The sequence below is a fragment of the Pyrus communis genome, chromosome 3, assembly GCF_041283825.1.
Source record: "Pyrus communis isolate YQ-2024b chromosome 3, ASM4128382v1, whole genome shotgun sequence".
Taxonomy (NCBI): domain Eukaryota; kingdom Viridiplantae; phylum Streptophyta; class Magnoliopsida; order Rosales; family Rosaceae; genus Pyrus; species Pyrus communis.
The window spans coordinates 6504087-6529449 of record NC_142567.1 but is presented as its reverse complement, the minus strand read 5'-3'; the positions used below and the strand labels follow the sequence as shown (position 1 = coordinate 6529449).

General features: G+C 36.3%; 3 protein-coding genes across 5 annotated transcripts; 2 read left to right on the top strand and 1 right to left on the bottom strand.

The window, feature by feature from the left end:
* The first annotated feature begins 3910 nt into the window (after nt 1-3910).
* Nucleotides 3911-8842, top strand: LOC137716562 (ent-kaurenoic acid oxidase 2-like). Of its 3 annotated transcripts, none has more exons than XM_068456016.2 (9): nt 3911-4245; nt 4504-4828; nt 5716-5865; nt 6224-6475; nt 6768-6851; nt 7284-7362; nt 8233-8339; nt 8421-8539; nt 8633-8842. In XM_068456016.2, exons 1-9 carry the CDS (start codon nt 4001-4003, stop codon nt 8721-8723), a joined length of 1452 nt encoding a protein of 483 aa, XP_068312117.2. In that variant the 5' UTR covers nt 3911-4000; the 3' UTR covers nt 8724-8842. The 3 variants fall into 3 exon arrangements, with proteins under 3 accessions (XP_068312117.2, XP_088546923.1, XP_088546924.1); XM_088690797.1 differs by having other exon boundaries at nt 3933-4191; XM_088690798.1 differs by lacking the exon at nt 6768-6851 and having other exon boundaries at nt 3934-4245.
* A 2577-nt stretch (nt 8843-11419) lies between these two features.
* Nucleotides 11420-18216, top strand: LOC137715229 (rab GTPase-activating protein 22). Its single transcript, XM_068454478.2, has 11 exons — nt 11420-12061; nt 12960-13055; nt 13536-13639; nt 14125-14369; nt 14643-14765; nt 14911-14999; nt 15275-15380; nt 15719-15816; nt 16441-16701; nt 17646-17729; nt 17889-18216. Exons 1-11 carry the CDS (start codon nt 11972-11974, stop codon nt 17904-17906), a joined length of 1314 nt encoding a protein of 437 aa, XP_068310579.2. The 5' UTR covers nt 11420-11971; the 3' UTR covers nt 17907-18216.
* Nucleotides 18217-21024: 2808 nt separating this feature from the next.
* LOC137715288 (COBRA-like protein 10) lies at nt 21025-24849 on the bottom strand. The gene is made up of 3 exons (XM_068454560.2): nt 23934-24849; nt 21822-23273; nt 21025-21395 (listed from the first exon to the last, which is right to left on the bottom strand). The coding sequence occupies exons 1-2, from the start codon at nt 24532-24534 to the stop codon at nt 21850-21852; spliced, it is 2025 nt and encodes a 674-aa protein (XP_068310661.2). The 5' UTR covers nt 24535-24849; the 3' UTR covers nt 21025-21395; nt 21822-21849.
* Between the last annotated feature and the right edge of the window lie 514 nt (nt 24850-25363).

Here is a 25363-nt window from a genome sequence, read left to right as displayed (position 1 = left end):
CCTCTTCTCAACCTAATTAAAAATTTATCATGTTGATTGGGACTTTAGGGAATGGATTTGTGTCAATCATCATGTTGGCTTGGGGTTTCTCTAGCAATAATTTTCCTTTGACTATAAGGTATTGGATCTAATATCTGAATTGCACACAATTAGAAATGGAATAATTTAAGGTGTAGTAGACCTTGTAATACTTATTCCCTCTAAGTTCTTCCGGTTTGGGCATCTTCTTAGTGCTATCGGGCAAGATTACTCGGTCTTCACTAGTTTTTCATAGATGTATGCGACCTTAGTTAAATCAAAGGAATATGACTGATACTTTGGAGGCTTCATGGGGACAAAGCCTCCATCGTTCATCATGGTCTTCTAGTATTTAATGGGTTGAACCAATCCCTTCACCATTAAAGGTTCGAAATGGGTGGTCATTTCTGCAGCATATAACACTATCCCTTCTCCCAAGCTGTTATCATTTTCTCTTGCCTCTAGACCTTCAAACTCCGGCTGATGTATTGGCACTTTGCATTTATAAAAAAGGGTTACTTTAGATGAATGCTTCACTTGTTGTTCTTCTTCCAATAGCTTTTCATACTTAGTAGCCTCAATCACCAGCTCATGCAGCTCATTAAACTGCACATCATAGAATTTCTTCCTCAAAGGTAGTCTCAAAGCTTTCTGGGCAATGGCTATGAGTTAGGTATGGTTGATTGGGAACTGGCACCTCATCCTGGTCTTCCTGAATCTCATCATAAAATCCTCTGTAGACTCATGTTCATATTGCTTTACTTTCACCAAATCATTAATGGTCATTTCAGGTTCCACCCTATAGAATTGCTCATGAAAGGCCATCTTAATCTACCCCCAGTTGGCAACAGAATTAGGGGGTAATACAGAGTACCATTGAGAAGCCAAGCCTACCAATGAGTTTCCAAACAGTCTTAGTTTGTAGTTGGGGTTATCCTCGAACGCCACACAGTGATTTGAGAACTTGAAAATGTGATATCTGGAAGATACATTACAGTCTTCTCCACTAAAAGTCAGGAATGCGGGCATCTTAAAATTGAGAGGGAAATGATTATGCTCATCAATGTACTCAGGATAAGGCTTCTGATATGTTATCTTAAACATTGGGCAGGCTTGCGGTTGAGCATTCTGTACCACCATCCTTCTCAATTATGCTAATTCATTCTTGAGTTTTGGTTAGCCATATTATTGTGTGGGGTATAAGAAGTCTCCCATTTTGGGCTATAATCGATGCTCAAGAAAGCTTCCCTCTATGTGTTTGGTTGTCTCCATTTAGCTTATTTTCTCCCTTATTAGCCAATGGTGGTGGTCTGCAAAGAAGAGGCTTGTTTCTCCCATCAAGTTAGACACACCAATCTTTATTCCTTCTTACCCGACTTGCCTTCTAACATCTGGTAGAGGTGGCAGAGCATCAGGCAAGCCTGTCTCTTGAAACTTTTCTTCTTCTTGCCGACTGGTTTCAGCCTCTTTCTTTATTTTCCCTTTGTTCTTATTTTCTTCAAGTAAGGGAAACAAAGGAATTGATGGTTCCTTTTCTAGGCTTGCCTCCATGATTCTTTCCCTGGTATAACCATCATTCGGTGTGAAATGCTCTAACTCCAACTTTCTTTGTAGCGTTTCTGTTAAAGAACACAACTTGCTAACTTCTTCTCTGGTTTCTAGAGAGATCTTCTCCATACTCCTCAACACTTGCACCATAGTGACTTGCAAATCTTCATTGGTAACATTTCCATCCGACTTCTCAGAAGAGGTCGAGCTTTCTAAGATTCCGGGGCCGCGTAGTAAAGGAATGTCTTCTGGGTGATCTATCATGCATGCTTCTGTTGGACAAAGAGGTTGCCCAAATTGCACCTTCCACCTAAAAGTCTGATCATTCCTTCGTCTTGGCATACAATATCACAAAATAGGTCCCACCGGACATGCCAAAATTAATGTTCAGGCTAGATATGTCCCTCGCACAACTCCTCTCGGGTCTTGCTTATCAGGCAAGGTTTGCTGCTTAATGTTTTGCAATATGAGTTTACTATTAGTTTGAATGGTGCCTTTATGGGGTCTTTGTTAGGCATGAGGCTCACAATCAAAGCTAATAAGGATCTGAGTGTGCCACTGTCATCTTTGTATAACATATTGTTCTTTTTTTGTTATGAACTTGGTTGATTACTTGCACCACAAGTTACTTAGACTTCTTGATTCTATTGAATTGTTATAGATAGGTTAAGTATGTATAAAGTTCTTTTTCTTGCCTTGTAAACAAAGACTTTTACTCATAATATTGTATGTCTAAATAAAGGGCGTTCAGGGCCCTTCCAACCATTTCTTTGATTACAATTAATACTAAAGAAGCAAGGTTAATTAGTTTAGCCAGATTAATCAATAATGAAACTTTGAACGAAAAGCAGTTGAAACTGATTTAAAACACAACGGAAGATATTTTTGTACAACAAATCTACTTTATGTAAGTACAAACAAAATAGACTCGGGCAAGATTATAACCTTGTTAGGCAAAATTCATCCTCTTGCAACTTCTCTTCTTTGTGTTTTACAAGGGTTGTAATCTTTGGAGAATGAGATGTAAATCGAGTTTACTAAAAGGATTCAATACTACAATACTAGGGAAAGGTAGCAGAGCTTCTAAAACTTGACAAAAGATGGCTTTATATGATGGATCTATAACTAAAAGGGTAGAGTCTGGAGAAAATGAAGCTTTCTGGTTTCTTGCTTGTCTGAGAGCAAAGTTGGATGTCTTTTGATTGATTGGTTGAGTGTCTTTGTCTCTGGTGTCCCCCTTACTGCTTTTATAGACTTTTTATCCCGACTATCCAAGCCTTGCCTTTTGGTGATGGCCTCCAGAACATGGTGAGTCACCACTTATTTACCTATTCATGCCCTTGAAAAGTGCTTTTTGCTAGAGGTGAGCTGCCCTCTGATTGTCACTTCTCACATAGGCTTGTTGCCTATTCCTTGGCAAAAAATGATTTTTCATTCTTCCTGGGTTGTCGACTTATCTGAGCCTAACCCTTCCTTTGTTTTTTGTGTTCTTGGGCCTCCATTCTCACTAGGCCCAGCATTAAATATCCACTCAAACAAATTTTAAGATGTGTTGTTTGTTTGGCACCCAATATTTTGTTGATTACACCCCCAGTGCTAAAAACACCCCACATCTACTTTTTAAATTAAAAAAAAAATATCTTAATACACCCACATTCTTTCCCAAACTACCCTCACACCCTAAACTCTTCACATGCACCCCACATCAAACCCGTGTATTCGTCTTCACAAACTTGTTTCCTCCATTTGTCTTTTCAATTTTCATATCAGTAACCTATATAATTCTTCAATCTTTCCTTTAGTCGAAATGGGTTTTCATTAAAGTAAAGACAAAAGGACACAAGCCTTACCCAGAATGACTTGAAGGCAAAGTCTTGCAGTTGTATGTATATATAGTGAAGTGATGAAGTTTCACATTGAGTTTTCAAACTTTTATGGAAAACTTCTTCATTCTTTTCTGGAAAAATAGTCATATTGCTTATGTGAGAGCGTAGAAGTAAATTTTAGGCATGACTCAAAAAAGGAACTTGGGGTGTATTTAATTAGAATCATTTTTTTAATTTTTAGAACATTTAAAGGCTTAAATAGTCATTTTATGAGAAATTTAATATTAAATTATTATGTGAAGTATAGTAAAAAAATATGGGATGTTAATAAAAAAAAACATTTTAAAGATTTTTTTGTTCTTTCTACCAAAATAAGTGAAAATGCTGTCATGTGGAGCCCAGATTTTAACGCATCCGAGTTGCCATCTCAACTCTCTTCCCAAACACTCACAAGATTTTTGGCGCATAGCAAGATGCCAAGATGGTATACCTAATGCATTATTTTAATCCAATCTAACAGATCAGGGATAAGTTGTTAAAGATAAACCGACTTTTTTTGGTCAAAAGATAAACCGACTAGTGTTGCAGTGTTTGTTTGTTCCAAAAGCATGGAAATTTCTGAAGGAGTATGGCCGGCTGTGGTTTTGGGAGGTTTGCCACTGTTGGGGTTGCTCTTCTGGTGGTGGAATGAGCTCCGGTACGTGCTTCCTCTCAAACTACAACGTTCAGCTACTGGTGCCAAACTTCCACCCGGTCATATGGGATTTCCATTTATTGGTGAACTGCTCACCTTCCTTTGGTACTTCAAATTCCTTTGTCGTCCAGATGAATTTATCAACGCTAAACGGGCTAAGTATGCTTTTATTTTCTTCAATGTTCTTCAAATTTCTACTTATAGCATGAGGCTCGTTCTTTTGGTCATCAGGTGAGATGACTGATTTATGAACACTCAACTTTAGATTCCATATTTATTAAGAGTTAAGATTAAACCAATCTCTACTCTTGATATCAAATTCAAAAATGAGTAATCATACATTCTTTCGTCACCAGGTAACCTAAAGAACAATTTTTGAAAGTTGAATATATATTGAAATATTAACTTATGGATCAGGTATGGTGATGGAGTAGGAATGTATAGAACCCACCTGTTTGGATCACCATCCATCATAACATGCTTTCCGGCGGTCAACAAATTTGTATTCCAATCATCGGATATCTTCACCCTAGTTTGGCCAAGTAATGATCTTCTGGGTCACAAATCGTTGTTTGCCGTTCATGGAAAGTCCCATGAACGACTGAAAAGCTACATCACGAAAGTAATCAATCAGCCCGACGCTCTCCGAGGCATTGCTCTCCTTGTCCAACCCCACATGATTGCTTCACTTGAATCATGGACTCAAAAGGGTAGAATTAATGCATATGATGAGGTTAAGAAGGTAAGATATCAAGCATATATTAACTTTGCTTCAAAGGAGAAGGGGAAAGAAATAAAGAACCCCAAAGTTCTTCAAATTGCTCAAGGCTTAGGGAAATTTGGAAAAAAAAAGAATCAGAGGGACAACAAGACTTTTGCCCTTCTTTTCAAAATTCTTAAAAACTTTATCCTTAATTTTTTTTTTCAGGTAAAAGACCTAACTGTCCCTTTTGTTTTAACTGCATTCAACCCTTTGTTTACCTAAATCTCATTGCCAGTAAGAAGTTCATCTTGACACTCCTTGAGTTGATCTCGAGTGCTTGTCATCTTTCTTCTCTCGAGTGTTATATGCATGTTTGATGCGGCAGTTTTACTGATGTGTGGTAATTGGAGTTGTACGATTATAATTGTAGCTTGCTAGGGGTTGATCTCGTTGCATATAAGTGACATTTGCTGTAAAATATATGATGAAATAAAAACAAGACACCATGATCACAAATTTAATAAACCAAAATTACATGAATTAAATACAATTAACTTATATACAGAAGAAGAGTCGGCATATGGTCAAGAATGTCTTAAACTCTCAACAATTATATGGTTTAGAATTGGAATATGGCGTATACTGTGATAGCATAAACAATTCTTATATGGTTACTACAATATCTCTCAATAAAGCCTATTATTAAAATGAAAAATACTCAAAATGACAATTGTATATTTTATATCATACCATAATAAGTCTTTCAAATAGAGTTCCGTAATAGATTAATCAGAGTTAAGACTATTATTTTATTTATATTAAGGCTGCAATATCATTCGAATATTAAATCATTTAAATAATAACTTACTGGAATCAAGTAATTTAGTTGACAAGTCATCGATACTCACAATATTTTTTACTTGCAGATGACTTTGGAAAATATTGGAAAGTTGTTCTTAAGTTTGGAGGCGGGACCACTCCCAGATACCATTGATACGCTGTTTGGTGGATTGGCTGATGGACTTAGGGCTCAACCATTTAATATTCCTGGATCTGCTTTTCACCATGCTCTCCAGGTTTTAGTTTTAATTTCACCAAAAATAAAAATATAATGTCCGTTCATTTTTCTATAATCTACCGGAAAGGGTTTAATTAAGAACACTATTTCTGTGTTCCTCATTTCACCTCTTGTACTTTCTTTTGGGAGATTATATTCACACACCTCAAATTACTTCTCTCACATTTTTTTAATTTTGTAATATTTTAATATTTTCTACACACCACTAACACTTGAGTGAGAAAAGTAATTTGGGATGTGTGAATATAATCTCTCTGTTTTTTTCCTAGAGGTGGGCATTAGATCAAATGGGAGTGTGGAAATCACTTCTCGTTAATATATTCATTTACGTGTGAATGTGAATGAATATTGTGCAGTGTAGGAAGAAGCTCGAGGCCATTTTCGGCAGGGAGCTAGAAAAGAAAAAAACCCAGAAAAAAGGGTTGACAAATGACCTGATGGATGGACTAATGCAAATTAAAGATGATAAAGGTGATAAATTAAGTGACCAAGAGGTGATCGATAACATTGTGAGCCTTGTTGTTGGCGGATATGCATCTACTTCCCTTGCATCAATGTGGGCTATATATTGTCTTGCCAAATACCCTAATGTCCTTGAAAAGCTTCGGGTATGTATGATCAATATCCATTATATATATATATATATATATATATATATTTGTCAAAGCATGAGGTACCTCACACCTTGAAGGGTATGACTAATCTCTAGTGGGAGGCATTTCCACTCACTCTGACCCATAGTCAAATGACATACGTTCTCCCAAAGCAAAGTATTCAGTATATCAATCTAATAAATGTACAACACCAAAAATAGATCAAGTAATGTAATAATGTTCATTTTCTTTTACGGTTATCTTGCTGATGAGGTTGCTCATATGTGGAACTATATTATATGTACAGGACGAGAATTTATCTATAAGTCGGAACAAGACGGGAGACTTGATTACGAGTGAAGATGTTTCTAAAATGAAATACACAAACATGGTATTATCTGTGAATTTAAGTACAAATTCTATCCGGAGTTCATCTCCTTAATTATCAACCCGCTAGTGATTAACATATTCTTACCATACGAATATCATTGTTCGTATATATTGGGAATTCATTTTCTCATTTTCTTTATCACCATTACAAGAGCATTCGTGATAATCAAGTAAACTGAAGATTGTTTAGTCATCTAAAAGTATTCTACAAATTAATGTTTTTGGTAAGAAATAACATTCTTGAAATGTATAGATGACTAAACGATCTCCAAATTGATTTGTTTTTTTTTTTACATAAATGATCTTTAGGTGATTAAGAAAAAGAACGAAGAAATGAGCCCGCGGATGCATGCAACTATTTTCCAATATTTTGCATGAACAGAGCTAGCGATAATAATTGTTAGAAGGAATTAACCAGAAGACAAACTTACAGGTGGTAGAAGAAACAATAAGAATGGCTAACTCTGCACCATGTATCTTCCGATTAGCTACCAAGGAGGCTGAATATAAAGGTACGATAACTTATAGATAAAAAGAAAAAGAGAAAAAGGTTCGAGTTGTTGCTTTTTGCCCTTTTTTTTTTTTTTTTTTTTTTTTAAAGAGAACGAGTTGTTGCTTTTTAGTCTAAGCCTTGCACTCTCTGTCTTTCACGCACACCTAGCTGACCGATCTAGAAAGCACAAAACAAAAGAACTGAAAAATGTTCAGGCTACATTTTAAATCATTTTTGTAGATCATATGATGCGGCAATTGATGGTTGAGCTTTTTTTTTTTCAATGATTTGAAGAATGAGTCAAACCATCAACTGCTACATCGATCACGTGGTTTACAAAAGATGGACCACATGATGTGGCGGTTAATGGACGGTCTCTATTTTTTTAATGATTTAAAGGACTCCAATCATCAACCGTTATATCATGTGGTCTACCAAAATGATCTAAAACTTTGATCTATCTAGCATCATCCAAAGAAAAATGAAGAAAGAAAATAAGGAAAATAAAGAGCACACCAAGAAAGGATCAACAGTCAAAAAGTCTCGATGCAATTAATAGGGTAACCACTTAAAATAAGTCGTATTTTATTTTGTAAGATTTCGGACGTGAAACCTTACATTCTTGGACAAGTGTTTAACAAACTTCCCTATACGTTTATAAAACAGCCGCACACCAGAATAGCATGGCAATTAATATTGCTTTCTAAATTCCACAAAAATTTGCCTATAAACGGACATGCAAAATATGCAACTAACAAACATTATGTTAACTTTAACAATTGTTGCTGCAATGCCCTTTCGATCTAACCATATTAAAGTCAAAACTGGATGCATGGTGATGAAGTTTTGGAATTCCTGTGATTCTAATCAAGTTTGTAAATTCCTGCAGGTTATAAAATACCTAAGGGTTGGAATGTGATTCTTTGGGTTCGGTATATCCACACAGATCCAAATAACTTTGATGACCCTATGATCTTTAACCCAGATAGATGGAATGTAAGCATAATTACTGAAACAAATGCAAATTAATTAAAAATAGTTTGTGCATAATCAGTGCACTTTCACTCCTTTAATTAGGAACCAGCAAAGCCTGGAACATTCCAAGTTTTTGGTGGCGGAACAAGGATATGTGCAGGCAACATGCTTGCTAGGATGGAGCTTGCAATCTTGTTACATCATTTGTCAACAAAATACAAGTAAGGAACGCAACCCATAGCAGCTAGCTAGTTTTACTGATTAATATAATGTATGCTTTCAAATTTTAACACAATTTTGTATGTGAATGTCAGGTGGGAATTGCGCAATCCAAATGCCGAAGTGGTGTATCTTTCTTTTCCAAAGCCAGCTGACGGGGTTGATATCATGTTCAGCAAAATTTAAGCATTCTCGTCGATCTTCACATAGTTCCAGTCTCAATAAAGTTTGAACCAAGAAAATAGTGATCAGTTGTAAACGCTTTTTATGTTTTGGTCCTGAATTGTGTCGCACAAAGTTATGTATGTGGTTTATCTCTTAAATTTCAATATGAAAGTACTTGCACTAAAAAATAAAAAAAATAAAAAACCACTTGCGGGATGAAATATATTTGTCCCCAAAAGTAGCAGTTCGTCGTGTAATATGTACGGTGACGGGCATCCGTCGGTTAAAGGTCACCATGCAAAACTTGTCATTAGAATTTTTTTAACTGATGAATCCCAAACTTTGTCAGGCAAGTAAAATTTTCCTGACGACACCGTCGACGAACAGTCTGTCGGATAAGTTGGTGTTGACCAAAGTAACTCGACGAAAATGTTTCCTTAGACAAAACTTAAATTTTTATTTAAAAATTAAACCTTAAAATTTCTCGACAAATATTTCGTCAGGCAAGATTTATAATTAAAAAAAGAATCTGAAATTTAAAATCTTAACCCAACGAATGATTTGGTGGTAAAATTTAATTAATTAAAAAATAACGATTTATTTAATATTAAAAAAATCAAAGGTATATTTAAATTCAATAAACTAAATCTTATTATATTAAAATCAAAATATTAAACAAATTTATTTCACTAACAAAAACATAATGTTTGCACAATTATATTGAAAATTAAAAGGTAAATTTATTCTGAATGAAAAACTGGTTCACTCACCCATTAACCCGAAAGGCATTCATTTTTAGAATTTGTAAATCCTGAAAATTACCGCATAGCCATTGCCACTCATCCATCTTATGCTCAAATTCAGGAGACTAATTTTATAATATAAAAAAAAACAAAATAAAATAAAAACAAAGAACCACTCTCACATCACCCATCCCCCGCCCCCGCTCCCGCTCCCGCGGGGCGTCTCCCAAAACAAACCGTACCCATTCTCATATCACCTATCCCTATAGCCGGACCGCCCTCTTTCTTGATCCCCTCAAATCAAATCATTCCCCCACCTCCCAAACCCTTCCCACACCAACTCCCCAATTTTTTCACCCAAATTCTCATAAAAATTAAATTACAAATTCAAAATAATTGAGGATAGATATCAGACCTTTGTGAGAGCTTGAGAGTTGAATAGATGTTGAAATAGATGGCAAGTGTGAGAGTTCGAGAGAGGGGAAACGATTTTGAGTGGGGTGGGGGGGCATTTTGGAGAGAAAAGAGAGAATAATCTGCTGCATGAAGAAGGGGTCTCGGCCTAATATAAAACGTCAGGGCTTTGCCCGATGAACCATTTTGTCAAGCAAGTGTCTTAAATTTAAAACACACGGTAAAATGTTAATTTTTCCGACGAACACTTGTTCTAGAAAAAAAAAGGGCCAAAATTTTGGACAAATAAATTGTGGAAAAAGCACTTCGGCCAATGACTTTTTAGTCATGGGCAAACCCAAAATTTGGTGGGAAATTCGATTTTTAAGAAAAAAATCGGGGGATATTTTTCACATTGCTCAATAAATTTTAGGTTTGGCTTAACGAAATTTTATACTTTGCCCCATGAAATTACCTTTTCCCATCGGGCAAGTAATAAAATTAAAAAATATCTCCAAAGTTTGAAATTTTTTTGGGAACAATTCAACGATATTACGATAACCGAGTTTGATGATTAGGTATATTCAATGTGGGTTTGAACTCTCAAATAGCGTCTTTATAAAAAACAATAGAAATCAAAAGTGATATATCCATTATATCGTTATGCTAAGTTTGTAATTTTCCAACCTTTTGAACCAATCCCTACTCCCTTCACGTTAGTTTTGATAATGTTTTACGTATGCATTCTCGTACTATATTGAAACAATTTTGACAGTTGGATCGTAAAAAATAATTTCATAGAGTTCATATCCCCACAATGCAATCATTTTGTGAAAACCATTATTGTAAGCTTTTTAATTCATGATCCGTTCGGTTCACATGACAACAACATTTGAAGTTTCACACAATGGGTCTTTTAACCCTTAATCTATGAATTGAGACTTGCAAAATAAACAGTTCGGATCATTGAAATTCGATTTAAAGTGGATTCCACAACTAATCTCCATTTTAAAAAATAGAGATCTATTCCCTTAAAAGGCTTGTTTAACTATTATACAATTCTAAATTTTGTATAAAATGATATAGTATTTGAGTCAATTCACACAAATTATATTTAACCGTTCTAGATGCTAACGAAGTTGACCCACTTCACTTATTGCATGGACTTGACTCAATCTCTCAACTTCCATGGCTTTCTATGTTGGAGGTAGATTCTTTGCCCTCCCATTTTCCGTATCCTTCTGTTTTGTGTGGTCACGATTAAACCACGTCAACATTTTATATTACTATTCAGTTTTGTCTTATTATCTCTATAAAAAAAATAATATAAAATGTTAACGTAACTTAACTGTGACCACACAAAACAAAAAGGCACGAAAAATAGAAAGGCAAAGAATCTACCTCCTTCTATGTTCCCGCGAAACCGTGGAAATCACTCAACTTCTCAACCATCCACAAAAAAAATAAAAAAAAATAAAAAAACAAAAACCCAATAAAAAATATCCCACAAAACAGTAAATTTATTAACCGCAGAGAAAAAGGAGACCCAAGTACAGGTAATTTATTTCAGGATTAAAATGTAAGGTAATTACATGCGTAATAAATAGATGTCGATGAAATTGAGACAGTGAAAGTGAGTGCAAAACAAAGGAAAACAGAGGAGGTTAAAAACAAAAGTAAAAAGTTAATAAATATTTGTGTGGGTTTTTCTCAGGTGTGGTGGTGTGCGATGGCAGCCGTCCCGTCACGACTTTGACAGCGTATTTACCGCGACAATCATCATCGTCGTCAACAACCACACCCCCACACCAGCTAATTTTACACAGAAAAAAAAGATAAGATGGTACCCAAAAAGGCAATAAAGAAAAACAGAGCATTTTTTGGTCGGGTTTTGAACTTTTTAGTGTAGCTGGAGCTTCATTGGGCACTCCAACCACCTCATCTGGGTCCCCTTAAACCTTGATCCAAAAGGGTGTGCAGAAGTTTAATTTTTCTGGGGTTTGATAGATTTTTTCTGGGCTTTGGTTGATTTTTTTAGAAGGGGTGGTTGTTCTGAGTGCTGGTTGAGGGCCATTTTTGTTGGTTTGGGGAAATTGCTTTTGTGTTTTTGTGAAAGTGCTTTGGGGGATTGGAATGTGGAGGGACGCCGGAATTCCTGCTGATTCTTTCTATGAAGTCCGCCCTGAGTGTACAGATGTGCCCAAAACCCGCTTCAAGATCAAGGTTTCTCCATCTGTTCTTTGTTTGATTGTTGGAATTGGATATAAAGATTGATTTTTTGGGTATCCATTATCTTAATTTTGATCTGTTTCCCATTTGAAGACTAAGATTTTGCCTAATGCATCAGACTTGATAATTGGTGGTGATTAATTCTGGTTAAGATCATGAATTGTGTTCATATGGATCACAAAATGTTGTGCATTTTCCAATTTTATAGAATTTTTGGAAGGAAGAATGTTGGGGACAGTGTTAATGTAAACATTAATTGGTCAGCTTGTTGAATTTTGCAAGGAGAATGTAGGATAGATATAGGATTATTCGGGTGATAAAAATCGGAGTTATCAGGATCTTGTTGGTTCTCAATATGGATCCGAGAGTCAATATGCTCCTACTCGGTAACGCCTACCCAGTATGTTGGGGATGGTCTGGTGTTGTTATGCACAACTTTAAAATGCATAAACACTTACGTGCACGAACATGAAATTGATAAATTGTGAGCATTTAAGGGAAATATAGCTATATTTGCACAAATTTTTTCCTCAAACTCCAGCATGTCAGAATCTTTTGTTTGAAATTTTTCTGAAGTTTGGACATTTTTATCTCTTTCTCCTTCTCCATATATCAAGATATGTTTGTAATGCCAATTTTTGCTGGATCACCAAAGAACTATGGATCGGAACATTGATCTAGATTATGGTTCATGGGGGTTAGCTCTTATAAGAATATGATTTGATTATATTAAGGCTTGTAAACATTGAGAAACTGATAAAGATTCATTGTGTATTCTATAAAATATGTTTGCATTTTGCAATTATCTTATTACTTCATAATGATTTCAATGTCTCATTACCATTATGTGCTTCTTCCAATTTCCACACCTTATTTCTATTTGCTTATGCAGGCAGGTAAAACTCTAAGTGTAAGGAAATGGCAGGCTGCATTTAGTCCTGAAGGCCAACTGGATATAGGCAAGACTTTAAGTCGAATTTATCGCGGGGTGAGTGAATCTTCATAATTCATAGCTGCGCCACTTAGTATGCTAGAATTTTCGTTATATTTATAAAAATCAGTTTTTCATTCTGTGTAGCTATCAGAGTGTCTCGACAATCCTATCAATACTCGTCTTTATGGAATCACTTTTTTCTGTTTTTGTTGTTGTTGTTTTTTTATTGTAAAATCAAATGAAAAGCCTACCCTTAGCCTGCTTACATGATAGGAAATATCTATGAAATCAGAGCCATCGGTTTAGTGAAAAAATCAGATTAACTATTACTTAATTTTATTTAAGTAGTATTTGCGCACGAAATAACATAGATGCTTTATTGTTTGACCTTCCAGCTGTTGTTAGCCTGGTACTAGTTCTTCATTTTGTGGATATCTTTAACTTATTCTTTTAAATAGTTTTCCTCATGAAATAATCAATTTGCAAGGCTAGTAGTCAGCTTCAATCCATAATTATATTATATTTGGCAATCAGGGAATTCATCCATCAATTAGAGGAGAAGTTTGGGAATTTCTACTAGGTTGTTATGATCCTAAGAGCACATTTGATGAAAGAGAGCAGATTCGGCAAAGTCGAAGGTATATCTTGTTTCCTGCCTTGGGTTACTTGAAATTTATTTATTCACTTGCCTTTTTTCTTTCTCTTTATCTAATGAAGTTTCTCCTGGTGGTAGTACACTTGCAAATGATGAGAACAGTCTAAGGAGAAATTTATTTCTGGTTCATGTATCTTTTATTACTGCAGTCCGTTATGTTTTGTAATTCAAAGATGACCTTTTGGGAAAGGAATGGTCAATACCATGAGTTGAGTTTTATAACTTGCAATGTACACGAGTAAATAAATTTAGTTGACAGCAATGTCGAAACTTGCTAGCAAAAGACTAAGGGTTTCCTCTTCATACGATAGTGATCCAGACTCCAGCATCTCTATTTTGTGTGGGCTGTGTATATTCCCAAACGTACAGGCTCTACATAATGTTATCTTGTCAGATTCCAACATGTTATGCTTCACCTGTCCCGTTATGCGGTTTTATTTATTAAGTATCATGCTTTGCCATTTTCAGAGTGCAATATGCTAGGTGGAAGGAAGATTGCCGCCAAATGTTTCCTGTTGTTGGGAGTGGTAGGTTTATGACTGCCCCCATAATCACTGAAGATGGTCAGCCCATTCAGGATCCCATAGTACTTTCACAAATAAATCCAGACAAGGGTTCTCAGGATAATGGTTCAAGCACAAATCGTAATAATGCTATGGAACCAGTAACTGACAAAAAAGTAATCCAGTGGATGCTTACTCTACACCAAATAGGTTTGTGATATATTTGTATGTGTTCATATTTTAATATGCATCCTATGGTTATTTTGGAGGAACATGTTTTTCTTATGGTCCGGCATTTTTGTCTTTTTGTTGTTGGATGTACAACTCAGACTTTTTTATTGTTCAATTCTCTGTTTTCATCACGTCTTTACATAACCTACCTGCAAGATGTGAAAAGTAGTGAACATGATGGATTGCAGAATTTTTCATGTTTTATCTTGATAGGGTAGATAACTTTTCTGTTTGTCTTTATTTGTATGCCAGGTCTTGATGTGGTTCGTACTGACAGGACACTAGTATTTTACGAGAAGCAAGAGAACTTATCAAAACTTTGGGATATTCTAGCTGTTTATGCCTGGATAGATACAGATGTCGGCTATTGTCAAGGTTGGTAACATAAGAGTGATCATTTTAGTACTGATTGCATCCCTTCCCTGCACTTTGGGAAGGGACAATATTTTCGTATTTGATTTTTTCAAACGAAAAAGAAAATTATGTTTCTAAACTCCGCAATTCATGACACGATGATCAGGAATGAGTGATCTTTGCTCCCCCATGATTATCCTTCTAGATGATGAATCAGATGCATTTTGGTGCTTTGAACGATTGATGCGCAGACTGGTAAAACTTTGAGCTAAATATTTGACTTTGTTTTTCATTCTGGTGTTGCATCAAATCAATGCCTATCGTGTGTGTCTAAAAACTAGGATTGTTAAGCTCTTCTTTCCAGAAATTAACAGAGGAGATGTGCAATCTTAAATTGATACAATGGTTTTTTTTTTTTTTTTTTTTTTCATTTGAAGTTACGTGCTGTTTCTTTAAAGCTACAAAGTTATTTGTTGACGGTTAATTTGGTTTCCAGTTTCTTATGACTTGTTCTTATTTGAAATTTAAAGCGAGGAAATTTCAGATGTACCGATAGCTCTGTTGGGGTGGAGGTGCAACTAAGTAATCTGGCTTCAATTACTCAAGTCATTGATCCAAAACTTCATGAGCACTTAGGTATTGTCTTTTTAATTTGCTGTTTACAATTTATGTCCATTTACTTGTCAAACATAGAGAAAATATATGTTTCTTTATCAAAAAATTTGGAGACATCATATGTGATTTTCATCATATTTAATTATTCATAATCTTCTTCTCAGAAATGATCATGAAAATTCATGTTCGCCAACCGTTTGGAAGATAATCGATACATTTATTTAAGGAAAAAAAATGTCACGTTTATTAGGATTTGAATATCAAATTAGCTATGTTTGTGTCATGTTTCTCTTACATCGCTCAACATATTGCTCAAAAATGAGGGAGACAGTAACAGATATACTTAATTCGGAGTGCAGAGACACTAGGTGGAGGTGACTATTTATTTGCTTTCCGGATGCTTATGGTTTTGTTCCGTCGAGAATTCTCTTTTTGTGATTCTTTATACCTTTGGGAGGTGAGAATAAGTTACTGTTAGTAACTTTTTGATATTTTTCTATTCTCCCTTTTGGATTTTTTTTATTATATCTAATAATTGCATGTATAAATACTTTTATTGAATCCTTGAAACTATTTCTGGGAAACCACTTCATTCTTTCCTAAGTAATCAAAATTTTCTCCATAATTCCACTTATATATAGTTCCTTGAATTTTAATACATGCAGAGTTTTTGTATTAGACCTTATTTCTTCCAACTAAAAATTGGCAAGCTAATACTTACTTGACAAGTACTTTTTGAACATAGGTTTTAAGAACTATCGCACGCATTTGATATTAAGGACCAATACCCCAGATCATTTGTTTGTGTAATCGGGATATATGTGTTCCTGATTGAATAGTATCTATGCACTTCTGCTCTATAATAAAGAAAGGGCGTCCTGCACAGTAAATTTCTATAGCTACATAGATATCGCTTTTTCTTTTTCGTTTTTTGGCCAAATATATCCTTGTTCTTTGTGTGTATGTATATATGGTTATGTATATTTTTATAATAACTATTGCACATTTCTTATGCTGCATCCCGAACTTAAAAGAACTTTACTTATATTGGTAAGAATTTATCTCATTTAAACTTTGACAGATGATGTGGGCCCTTGAATACGACCCTGACTTGTTCAGTGTGTACGAAGAATCTGATATTGATAGTGAGAAGGCCGAGGGGTCTAAAGGCAAACCAAAGTCAACACGTCAGTGTGGGAAGTATGAGAGGGAAAACATGAAAAGTGGAGCAAAGAATTCAGAAGCACCGCTCCCAATTTCTATTTTCCTTGTTGCCAGTGTCCTGAAAGATAAGAGCTCAAAGCTACTTACTGAAGCTCGGGGTCTGGATGATGTTGTTAAGGTTAGCATTATCAGTTGACTATTTGCAATTCTTAGAACCGATCAACTTTCAGATTATATTGAGAATGATATTACATGACTTAAGCAGAAAACATGTCCATGTGGGGACAGCCTAGTGATAAAGTCATCTAAAACGATAAACAAGAATTACTAATAGTAAGAAGCCGCTGGCCTTGGCCAAACTAGGGTCCAGGATGCTGGGTGGATTTGGGATATATAGTAATTTACTCTGAAATGTGAAATGAAGTAAGAGAAAAATAGGAATCGGAGACTGGAGCAGCGACATTTATCAGCCAACCCTATTAAATCTTTCCTTGAAAAGGTGGATTTCAGCTACAGTAGTCAAACATGGTTCGGAGAAGAATATGTTGCTATCGTTTTGTTCATTCACAAATGATTACATATAAATTCTAAAAGCCAAATGAAACTTTTCCAATGTTGTTATCTTAGGTTTCCAATTTTGTCTGTGTAGTTTTACAGCTTACATTAGGTTGCAATCAAGATCAGAACACTTAAAAATGATCACATCTTCATGTTGTTTTGTAAGGGATTGGACCATGAATTTGACATGGTTTTACCTTAATGGTTCTTAAAAATATCAAATGCGTTGTCTAATCCCTTAAAAGAAAACATTAAAAGTCATCATTTTAAGGATTTTTGGCTTGATTGCAACCTAATGTTAACTACGAGGATGTAGTTAGGAGTTTTTCCGGACAAAATTGGAAGCCCTAGCAAACTGCCTGGACTAAAATTGTGTTTAGGCCATTTCTAACGCCCTAAGGGAGAAGTTCAAAATAATTCTCTAGAGTCATTAGGGACTGGTGAAGAATCTTTGATCCGTTTGATAAACAAATACTCAAGAGCTATCAATTTTTCATTCGAGTGAGTTGGATCTTAATTTTTCTACAACTTTCACCCGTTTACCTCACTTATTCTCTCCACCAGATATTGAATGACATAACTGGAAATTTAGATGCCAAAAAAGCTTGCACTGGGGCATTGAAACTCCACAAGAAATATCTAAAAAAGGTACTTCAATTTATTTTGGAGCAGTGTAGTATACAATGTTGCTATTCAATTTTCATAACTATATTTGTGCATTTCTTGTGCGTGTGCGTGCGCTCATGTCAAATGTTCTTATATTAATAACTCAAAGTTGCAACATCATTTGTTGATTTGTTACTGCAGGCGCCCAAGAAGACATAGCATCACTTTACACACGATTTATTGGCCACCCGAAAGAAGTAAGACGATGTTGCTTACATTGTTTTTTACCTGATTTGGCAAGAGATTATAATTTACTCGCACATGGTCTTGGCTTAGAGTTGAGAGAGGCTGCACGGTTGGTCCACTGTGCAAAATATTCCCAATAGAAATTGTTGTTTGTGAGATTAGTCCAAATTAATTGTACATTACAAACATTCTTTATAGGCCTATATTTTTGTACAACCATAACGGAGGCGTATATTTTGTATAACGATACGTTGTTCGTAATGATATTATGAGGGTTGGAAAATGCTGAAGCTTGTGCAGTGCTCCAAGCCTAAGACATGAAATTAACTTGCAGTTTTCTTTCTGAAAATGTCTTCTTGTATTTCCTTCCTCCCATAACCATATGCAGTTAGTGCAGGCACTTAATTTTTTTCATTCGGTAATTATATTGGGAAAAGATGTGGGTAGTTCTCATAGTGTGTCTGTCTTTAGAAAGAAGTGAATATGCAATAGGTATAACCTACACAAAAGTTCATCGCAACATAAACACAACAAAAGAATTAGAAATGAAAAGACTGGCCACAAGTTCGCAAATTTAGGGCTCGTTTGGGATTGTTTAAATAAGAAACGGTTATGTTCATATGCATTTTTGCTCGGAATACTATCATTATACATATGTAGAAGTTTTCTTTTTGTCGAAAATCCAAGTGTTTTTTGGAAGCATGTCTACAACCAAAGGTAATTAAAATCATTTTTTGTTGTCATAACGTATTCTAGCCTTTTCAGAAGCAATCCCAATACATGCCCTATTTTGTGAAGGCAAACTTCTATAGAAATGCAAGGGAGGATGGGTTTCAAGAGTGCAAGATATGACCTTTATTTTTTAATTTTTTATAATAAGTGAGCATTTAACAAGTTAAATAATAGGCCAGGTACTTATTCAAACTGAGTCTTGTCACTTATCTTTTATCGTTGTATAAAGAGTCATTCATTACATAACGACGTGATATTATTTTATTATACAAAAATTATATAAAGATCATTTTTAAAAAACTTTTTAACTTGGAAATTGTTTAGACCATCTGCAATGGTTGGGTTAAAAGCCAAATATTTTAGCCCGGAAAATTTAGCTTTTAACCCAGAAACAGCTTTTCTACTCCAACCGTTCAAGCCTAAAATTTTAGCCCGGGATTATTAAAGAATGAACTTAGGCTACTTTTTTTTTGTTAAATTAATTTTTTTTTTTTAAATAAATATGTAGACTATCGTAAATTAATTTTATGAACATTTTAATCTAAAAATATTTAAATTCAAATAAATACTGGGTGGAGTCCACTCCGATTTCTGGGCTAAATTTTGGGGGGAATTTGGCCTTGGTTTAGCATTTAGCATTTAGCCCAAATTTTCCCCTTGGGTTGGAGTGGGTTTGGGGGGAAATTTTTGGGGGTAATTTAACTTTTAGCCCACCATTGGAGTTGATCTTAGCAAAGATGAATGAATTGATGATTCATTATGAGGGTGCTAGTTGTTACTTGGATTTATTCGATATATATAAATGATCAAACGGTCTCCAAACTTAATGAACTTTCTAGAGATAAGATTTAAATGATAAAGAAAATGAAAATTTTCAATTATAATGCTTGTACTGTAAAATGTTGTCATGTCGTCATGTAAGAGAAATGGTTTCTTACATGGGAAAGAGATCCTCTTCGGATTAAGTGATCCAGATCATTGAAATTTAATTCAACGGCTAAAGTTATTATAACTTTTAAAGGGAACTTCTGTTTTTAGTCGTTGGATCAAATTTCAAGGACCACGATCACTTGATCCGATGACCCTGGTAGAAGAGATCCGGAGAGATCACTTTCCTCTTGCGTGAATGATCCACACTGACTAAACCTACCCTAGTGTAGGCAATATGAACCATGCTGACTAAACCTACTTTCAAAAGTCTGGATAGTTTGGGTCGGTAAAGGTTGTGTTCTTTCTTTTTCATTTCTTAACCTCTCACTTATCAACCTTCTTCATCCCTCATTTCCCGAATATAAGTTTTTCATATTACAAGCATAAAAAAATAAAAATAAGAAACGTAATAGTTATCAAACGGACTTTTAGATTGTTGTATATTGAGAGGAGGCATGGATAAATGCCAGTTCTGGTATAGTCCCATATTAACTTATCATAAACAAAGGAAAGAAGGACCACTGCAGAATTTGATGTTAGCTTAAATGTGTAGCATAGTCTTCACTAGTACTGCAATTTAGTAGTATTTCTCTTTACTTGTAAATATAAAGTTTTATGTACGACTCCAACGAATGACAAGTTCGATATTTATTTATGATTGACCCGTTATTTGACTAGCCCACATCTAACCCACATCTCTTCCTCCAATATAGTTGTGTTAAAAAAGAAAGAAAAAAAATGGTATATGGTTATTTCTAGTTGTACACAACATTCAATAAGGAACTCTAGGAGGAGCTTCTCATCCCAGGTAACAACATCATAAAAGTTTAGAGAATGTTTTGCTTATGTATGAGCCACATTATTACAACTTCTAGGAAATTATAAATTGAAATCTTACGAAACAGATCCATGCACCCCTTAATTAACTTCCTCAAAGAGGTTACCATCAGAGGCAGGATCTTTCTGCTCTTACAGATAGAGCATCTGGTTAGGAAAAACCAGCATCTAATGACAGTTTCAATTCGAAGTAAAATGCTCGAATTCTGCATGTTTCGGGGAAGTGGTATTGCAGAGGGGAACTTGCCGCCACCAATATCGAGTTTGAAAATGCCACGATGAGGGGGAGACCAACCCGAAAGAACTCCTCAAACAAGCTGCCATCTTAATTTCTCTACCAGGACATTAACAAGTTAAACACCATTTTCATGAACTAATTAGATTAGTGCCAAATCCTTAAAAGTGGATTTGTACTATACTAATTAATGACCATAGTCCTATGATACAAATTTAGGTTCATCATCCTTTCCACAGACCAGCTAATAGAGATGATCATTTAGCGATTGAATTATTATTATGATTATTTCAGTGTTCATTGGAAATTAACACACGTGTTCATCTATATGTGTGTGTGTGTATGCATCAATCTGGCTTGTCTTAAAAATCGATGTTTGTATTGTAATATGTCATCTTGAATTTTCTAGTTACCCTGTTCCAACATTTGGAACTACTACAAACATTAGAGACTGCATCGATCCTAGATACACACAAAAAAAATGCTAGGAAAACAAAAAGATCGCGCGAATCCATCCTCATGATTTGTAAATAATAGCTACTTTGCACATAAAATCTTATTCAAATTATCATAACGTCTGTTTTGTGACTCGTTACAATCTCTTCATCATCTGCTTTATGTGTCTCGAGTTCGAGTATGCATGGACAGGCCTCGAAACCATGGTAGCATCGTCACTCATACATGGTTCTTTATCAGCCTTGAGTGCGTAAACACCGGTCTTCTTGCAGCTGACGTCAGACAACACCCATCATATGAGGATGACAAAACACATAAATCCGATCATTAATCATGAATTCTCAGAAATATTAAAACTAATTAATTAATTTTCTAGCTAGTGAAAGCTAGATATATCAATAATCTTTAACTAGCTACTGAAACTAACTCAAAAAAACTATCTTTTGTAACTGGTGGTCATCACCGTTTGGTCTAACGTCACTCAATCTCTACTTTACTTGAAAGGTGACGTAGGGTTCAAATCTACATGGGGCCCAAATAGAAAAACAAAAGCTAGCTAACCCTAATTGACGTTATAATTAACATTTCATTTTGTTTATATTTCCAATTTGAACCTCATTTATTCATATAATCCGATGACAACTGCCATTGATGAACATAATTAATTAGATATTTATATACAATTAACTACTAATTACCTGCAGATAGAACTAGCCTTGCTGATGGTTAGTGGAAGCGATTTGTCATGAAAAGGAAAGACATGATGGCTATACATAGGACCAAAAGAGCATTAGACTTGAGATGTCCTGCATTGTTCTTGGGGAACACTTTAGGAAGAGCACACTCTTCTCCATTGAACAACACTCTCGTTGGGAACCCTTGACCCGCTTTGATATCGATATTATGATAGTGCTTCTTCTTGAACGAAATCACCGATTGCTGCTTCCCGGGGATCATCGGATTCTTTTTCGGATCCGTCCCGTTTTTTATCGCCACCAAGTAGTTCAAACCCTTGAGCCCTGTGAACAAGATTGTGTTGTTGACGTCCTTTTCCATCCTCGTCCCGTTGAAGGAGTAGACGTTTTCGTAGTCCTGGTAGGCCTTGTTCATCTTCACCGCGGTGTACCAATCTTGAAACTGGTCGGTTCCCCAGTTGAAGAGAGTGAGCCTGGCGGTCCACCCGTTGCTGTAATCAGAGTCGATGTGCCAGTTCAAGCTGACACCGCAGTTGTCAGGGCACGGAAGCTTTTTAGGCACGTCGTAGTGCTTGATTTTGGCCCATGCTTTTGCCTTCTCGGTTCTGTTTGCGAACGGCACGAGGAGAGCTTCGGCAGGCAAAAGCATGGCGGGAGCCTTAGGGTTACATTTGTCCGTCTCAGATGTTTTGCACCCGCACGCGCACGTGCTGCATGGAACCACAGAGGTGCTGTAATAGGCCGAAAACGAGACGCAGCATCTGGGGACCGGGGTTTTGGTGATGTTGCACACCACTTGCCAGCTGGCAATGGCGTCTGACGTGGCCTGGAGCCCACTTGGGTCGGGGAACTGAGTAGGGTCAACCCTAATAGGGGGCCCGCATCTGTAAGTAGGGTTCAGAACGCCACTGATTTTCCACTGCTGAGGTGGAGTTATGGCAGTTCTGTTGTCGTCGGGTGGGATCTTAAACACTTGCAGCTGGAAAATGGACTGGGACTGTGCCTTGTCCATGAGCCTCGGCAAGATGGTCCCGTTGCGGCAGCAGCTGGGCAGTTTGCCGACCTTGGGATCATCCTTTCGCTCGGCTGGGAGGTCGGTGATGACGGGCTTCTTTTCACAGTTCATGACCTGAGAGAAGTCCAAGTCCTTGTAGAATTTTCCGGCTTGGCCGTAGAGGCATGCACTTGTGTCCTTCTTGTGAGTGTAGGCTCCTCTCATGGTGTTGATGAACTCTCCCCTCATCCATTCCCAGGTTAAGTTCCAGTGGTCGAGGCGGCCAAGCGGGTGGACGTTGTCGATGGTGACCTGAGCCAGGTAGTTCATTGTGTAGGTTTGCATTACATCGTATGTGATTGAGAGATCCCCGTTCTGACGTGGCATGAATTTGGTTTTCTCGACTTTCTTCGCCTTGAATTTTGGGTCCTTTTTACAGCATACAGACATTGCAGTCTTCCCTGCATGAGGAAAACAAAAAGGATATGTGTCAATGCATGCATTTGAACCCTTTCAAGGTTCGTATATTAGTATGTTCTTTTTGCCAAAATATTTGATTTGTTATCTTGTCAGATAGTGAATTGGAATAGTGTAAATTCGACATATGATACTGACATTATTAGTCACACGATGTCATACACAGGTAGAGCTCGCATGTATTAGAGAGCGTGTCGATGTCAGTTTAATTTATATATACAGTTAAAGAGTTGACCGTATACAATACGACAAGGAAAATAGTAACTAATACATATTTACATAATAAAAGTACGAAGAGATTTATGGAATTGAGATCACGGTTTGACAACAGAATCATTGGAAGAATTAGGAACTGAATTGATACTCTTTTCAAGTTTTATATGTCTGATTAATATCATTATTATATCTTGGACTAAAAACCATATACATTTCTTGATGTTCAATCTAATCGATCGTCCTAAAAGATGTAAAGCCCAGAAATAAGAATGCCAATTTGATCAAAACCAAAATATTCAATCTTGAATCTCATAAAATCATATGTTCTGCAAACATATTTCTCAAAATATGACATGTAATGTAATGCATGTTAAACATTATCAATAATAACACAAACAACCTTATCCAATAATTAATTAACTAATTACCTTTAAATTTAGCAGCAGGGCATTTGAAGCCATCATTGACAATGGAGATGGTCTTGGGCATCGGAGTAGACTTCTCTCCCATCCCAAACTGCGTCCCTTTGAACGCAATCTTAGCCTGAATCTGGGTATAATCTCCGGCGGTATCAATCATAGTTTTCAAATCTGTCATTGGATACCCGGCAAAGTATGCCCCTTTGGTTCCAACATCGACGGGCAAATCACCACCGTCAACCATCTGAGCTCCTTCCGCGGCCACCAAGATCTCCCGATGCTGAAACCCTATGTACATCTTCCACGCCTTGAGCTCGGTCGACCCGGCGTTCAAGATCGTCGCCTCTGACTTGAAGGCCCAAGCCTGTGCCGACACATTTTTCGTATGCGGCAACTCCTTCTCCCTGGAGGTAAACGTGTACGACAAGAAAATGCCGTCACAGTCTTCTTGCTCGGGAGGAGGAGCTGCCACAACAGCATCTTCGTCTTGTCCGTAACAAATCTCAACCCTAAAACACGAAAACACCAAAAACACCACGAGCATTGCACGAAGAAAGAACGCGCGGGACGTCCAGGGTATTCTCATGACCATATTACTAGTTTCCATCATTGCTTTTTACAATAACGTGGAGCAAGCTTTGAGGTTTCAAATCTTTTCTTTTTGTTTTTGTCTATTTTTCGAGGTTGAGGGTTGTTTCGTGTGTCGCTTGGAAGAGAGACAGAGAGAAAGAGAGAGAGATCTATTGAACTGTAGGCGGCCGCGCGAGGACGCGGCGAGTGAGAGATGCTATGAGGCCCTGGGAGGTCTGTGTAAACCCCAGGGTAGAGAGAGATGGCTAGGTATAAAGAAGAGGAGCGACATTAAAAGACTGGGTCAAGCTCTATTTTCTTCCGCTAGTTTTAGCGGCAGGTTCGGAACGTTGTCCATGAAACCGATACTGTTTGTTTTCTGGTCGACATTGTACGGAAATATATCTGTTACACACGCTGTAAATAGATTTCGGTATGATAAACTACGCCGTTTCTGAGTTTTTCTTTTCTCTTCTTGTTTTCGGACCAAAACCACCGAAAAAAGTTGCTGTGATCACCTTCTAATTAACTGTTTTGAGCTGGCAAAAACTGCATGTCACATAACTTGCATTGGACTAATCATGTTTTTATTTTTATTACTCACAAAGTTCAAGTACTAAAATTAAAAAAATTAAAAAAAATGGCATGAAAATGTGAGAGTCGAATCTTTGTTGGATATCACTATGTGATGTGCTGCACAAAGGGATTGGCATGAAAAATTAGTAGCTATGGGTATCCTAGCTAGGTTTATTTTGCTTAAGGATTTTAGCCAAAATGTTTTTTAAGATTGACATGACTCTTCACTTTGGTCATTGATAATGAAAATCAATACAAATGGTCCTTGAGTTTGTCTACCGTACATCATTTTG

What these genes read in the sequence shown, in the direction of transcription:
- LOC137716562 (XM_068456016.2), top strand. Translation starts at nt 4,001, where the DNA reads ATGGAAATTTCTGAAGGAGTATGGCCGGCTGTGGTTTTGGGAGGTTTG. An exon ending in ATGTCCTTGAAAAGCTTCGG is followed by an intron (nt 6,476 to 6,767) that starts GTATGTATGATC and finishes TTATATGTACAG; the next exon opens with GACGAGAATTTATCTATAAG. An exon ending in TTAACCCAGATAGATGGAAT is followed by an intron (nt 8,340 to 8,420) that starts GTAAGCATAATT and finishes TCCTTTAATTAG; the next exon opens with GAACCAGCAAAGCCTGGAAC.
- LOC137715229 (XM_068454478.2), top strand. Translation starts at nt 11,972, where the DNA reads ATGTGGAGGGACGCCGGAATTCCTGCTGATTCTTTCTATGAAGTCCGC. An exon ending in TAAGTCGAATTTATCGCGGG is followed by an intron (nt 13,056 to 13,535) that starts GTGAGTGAATCT and finishes TTTGGCAATCAG; the next exon opens with GGAATTCATCCATCAATTAG. An exon ending in AGATGTCGGCTATTGTCAAG is followed by an intron (nt 14,766 to 14,910) that starts GTTGGTAACATA and finishes CACGATGATCAG; the next exon opens with GAATGAGTGATCTTTGCTCC.
- LOC137715288 (XM_068454560.2), bottom strand. Translation starts at nt 24,534, where the DNA reads ATGATGGAAACTAGTAATATGGTCATGAGAATACCCTGGACGTCCCGC. An exon ending in CCCTGCTGCTAAATTTAAAG is followed by an intron (nt 23,274 to 23,933) that starts GTAATTAGTTAA and finishes TTCCTCATGCAG; the next exon opens with GGAAGACTGCAATGTCTGTA.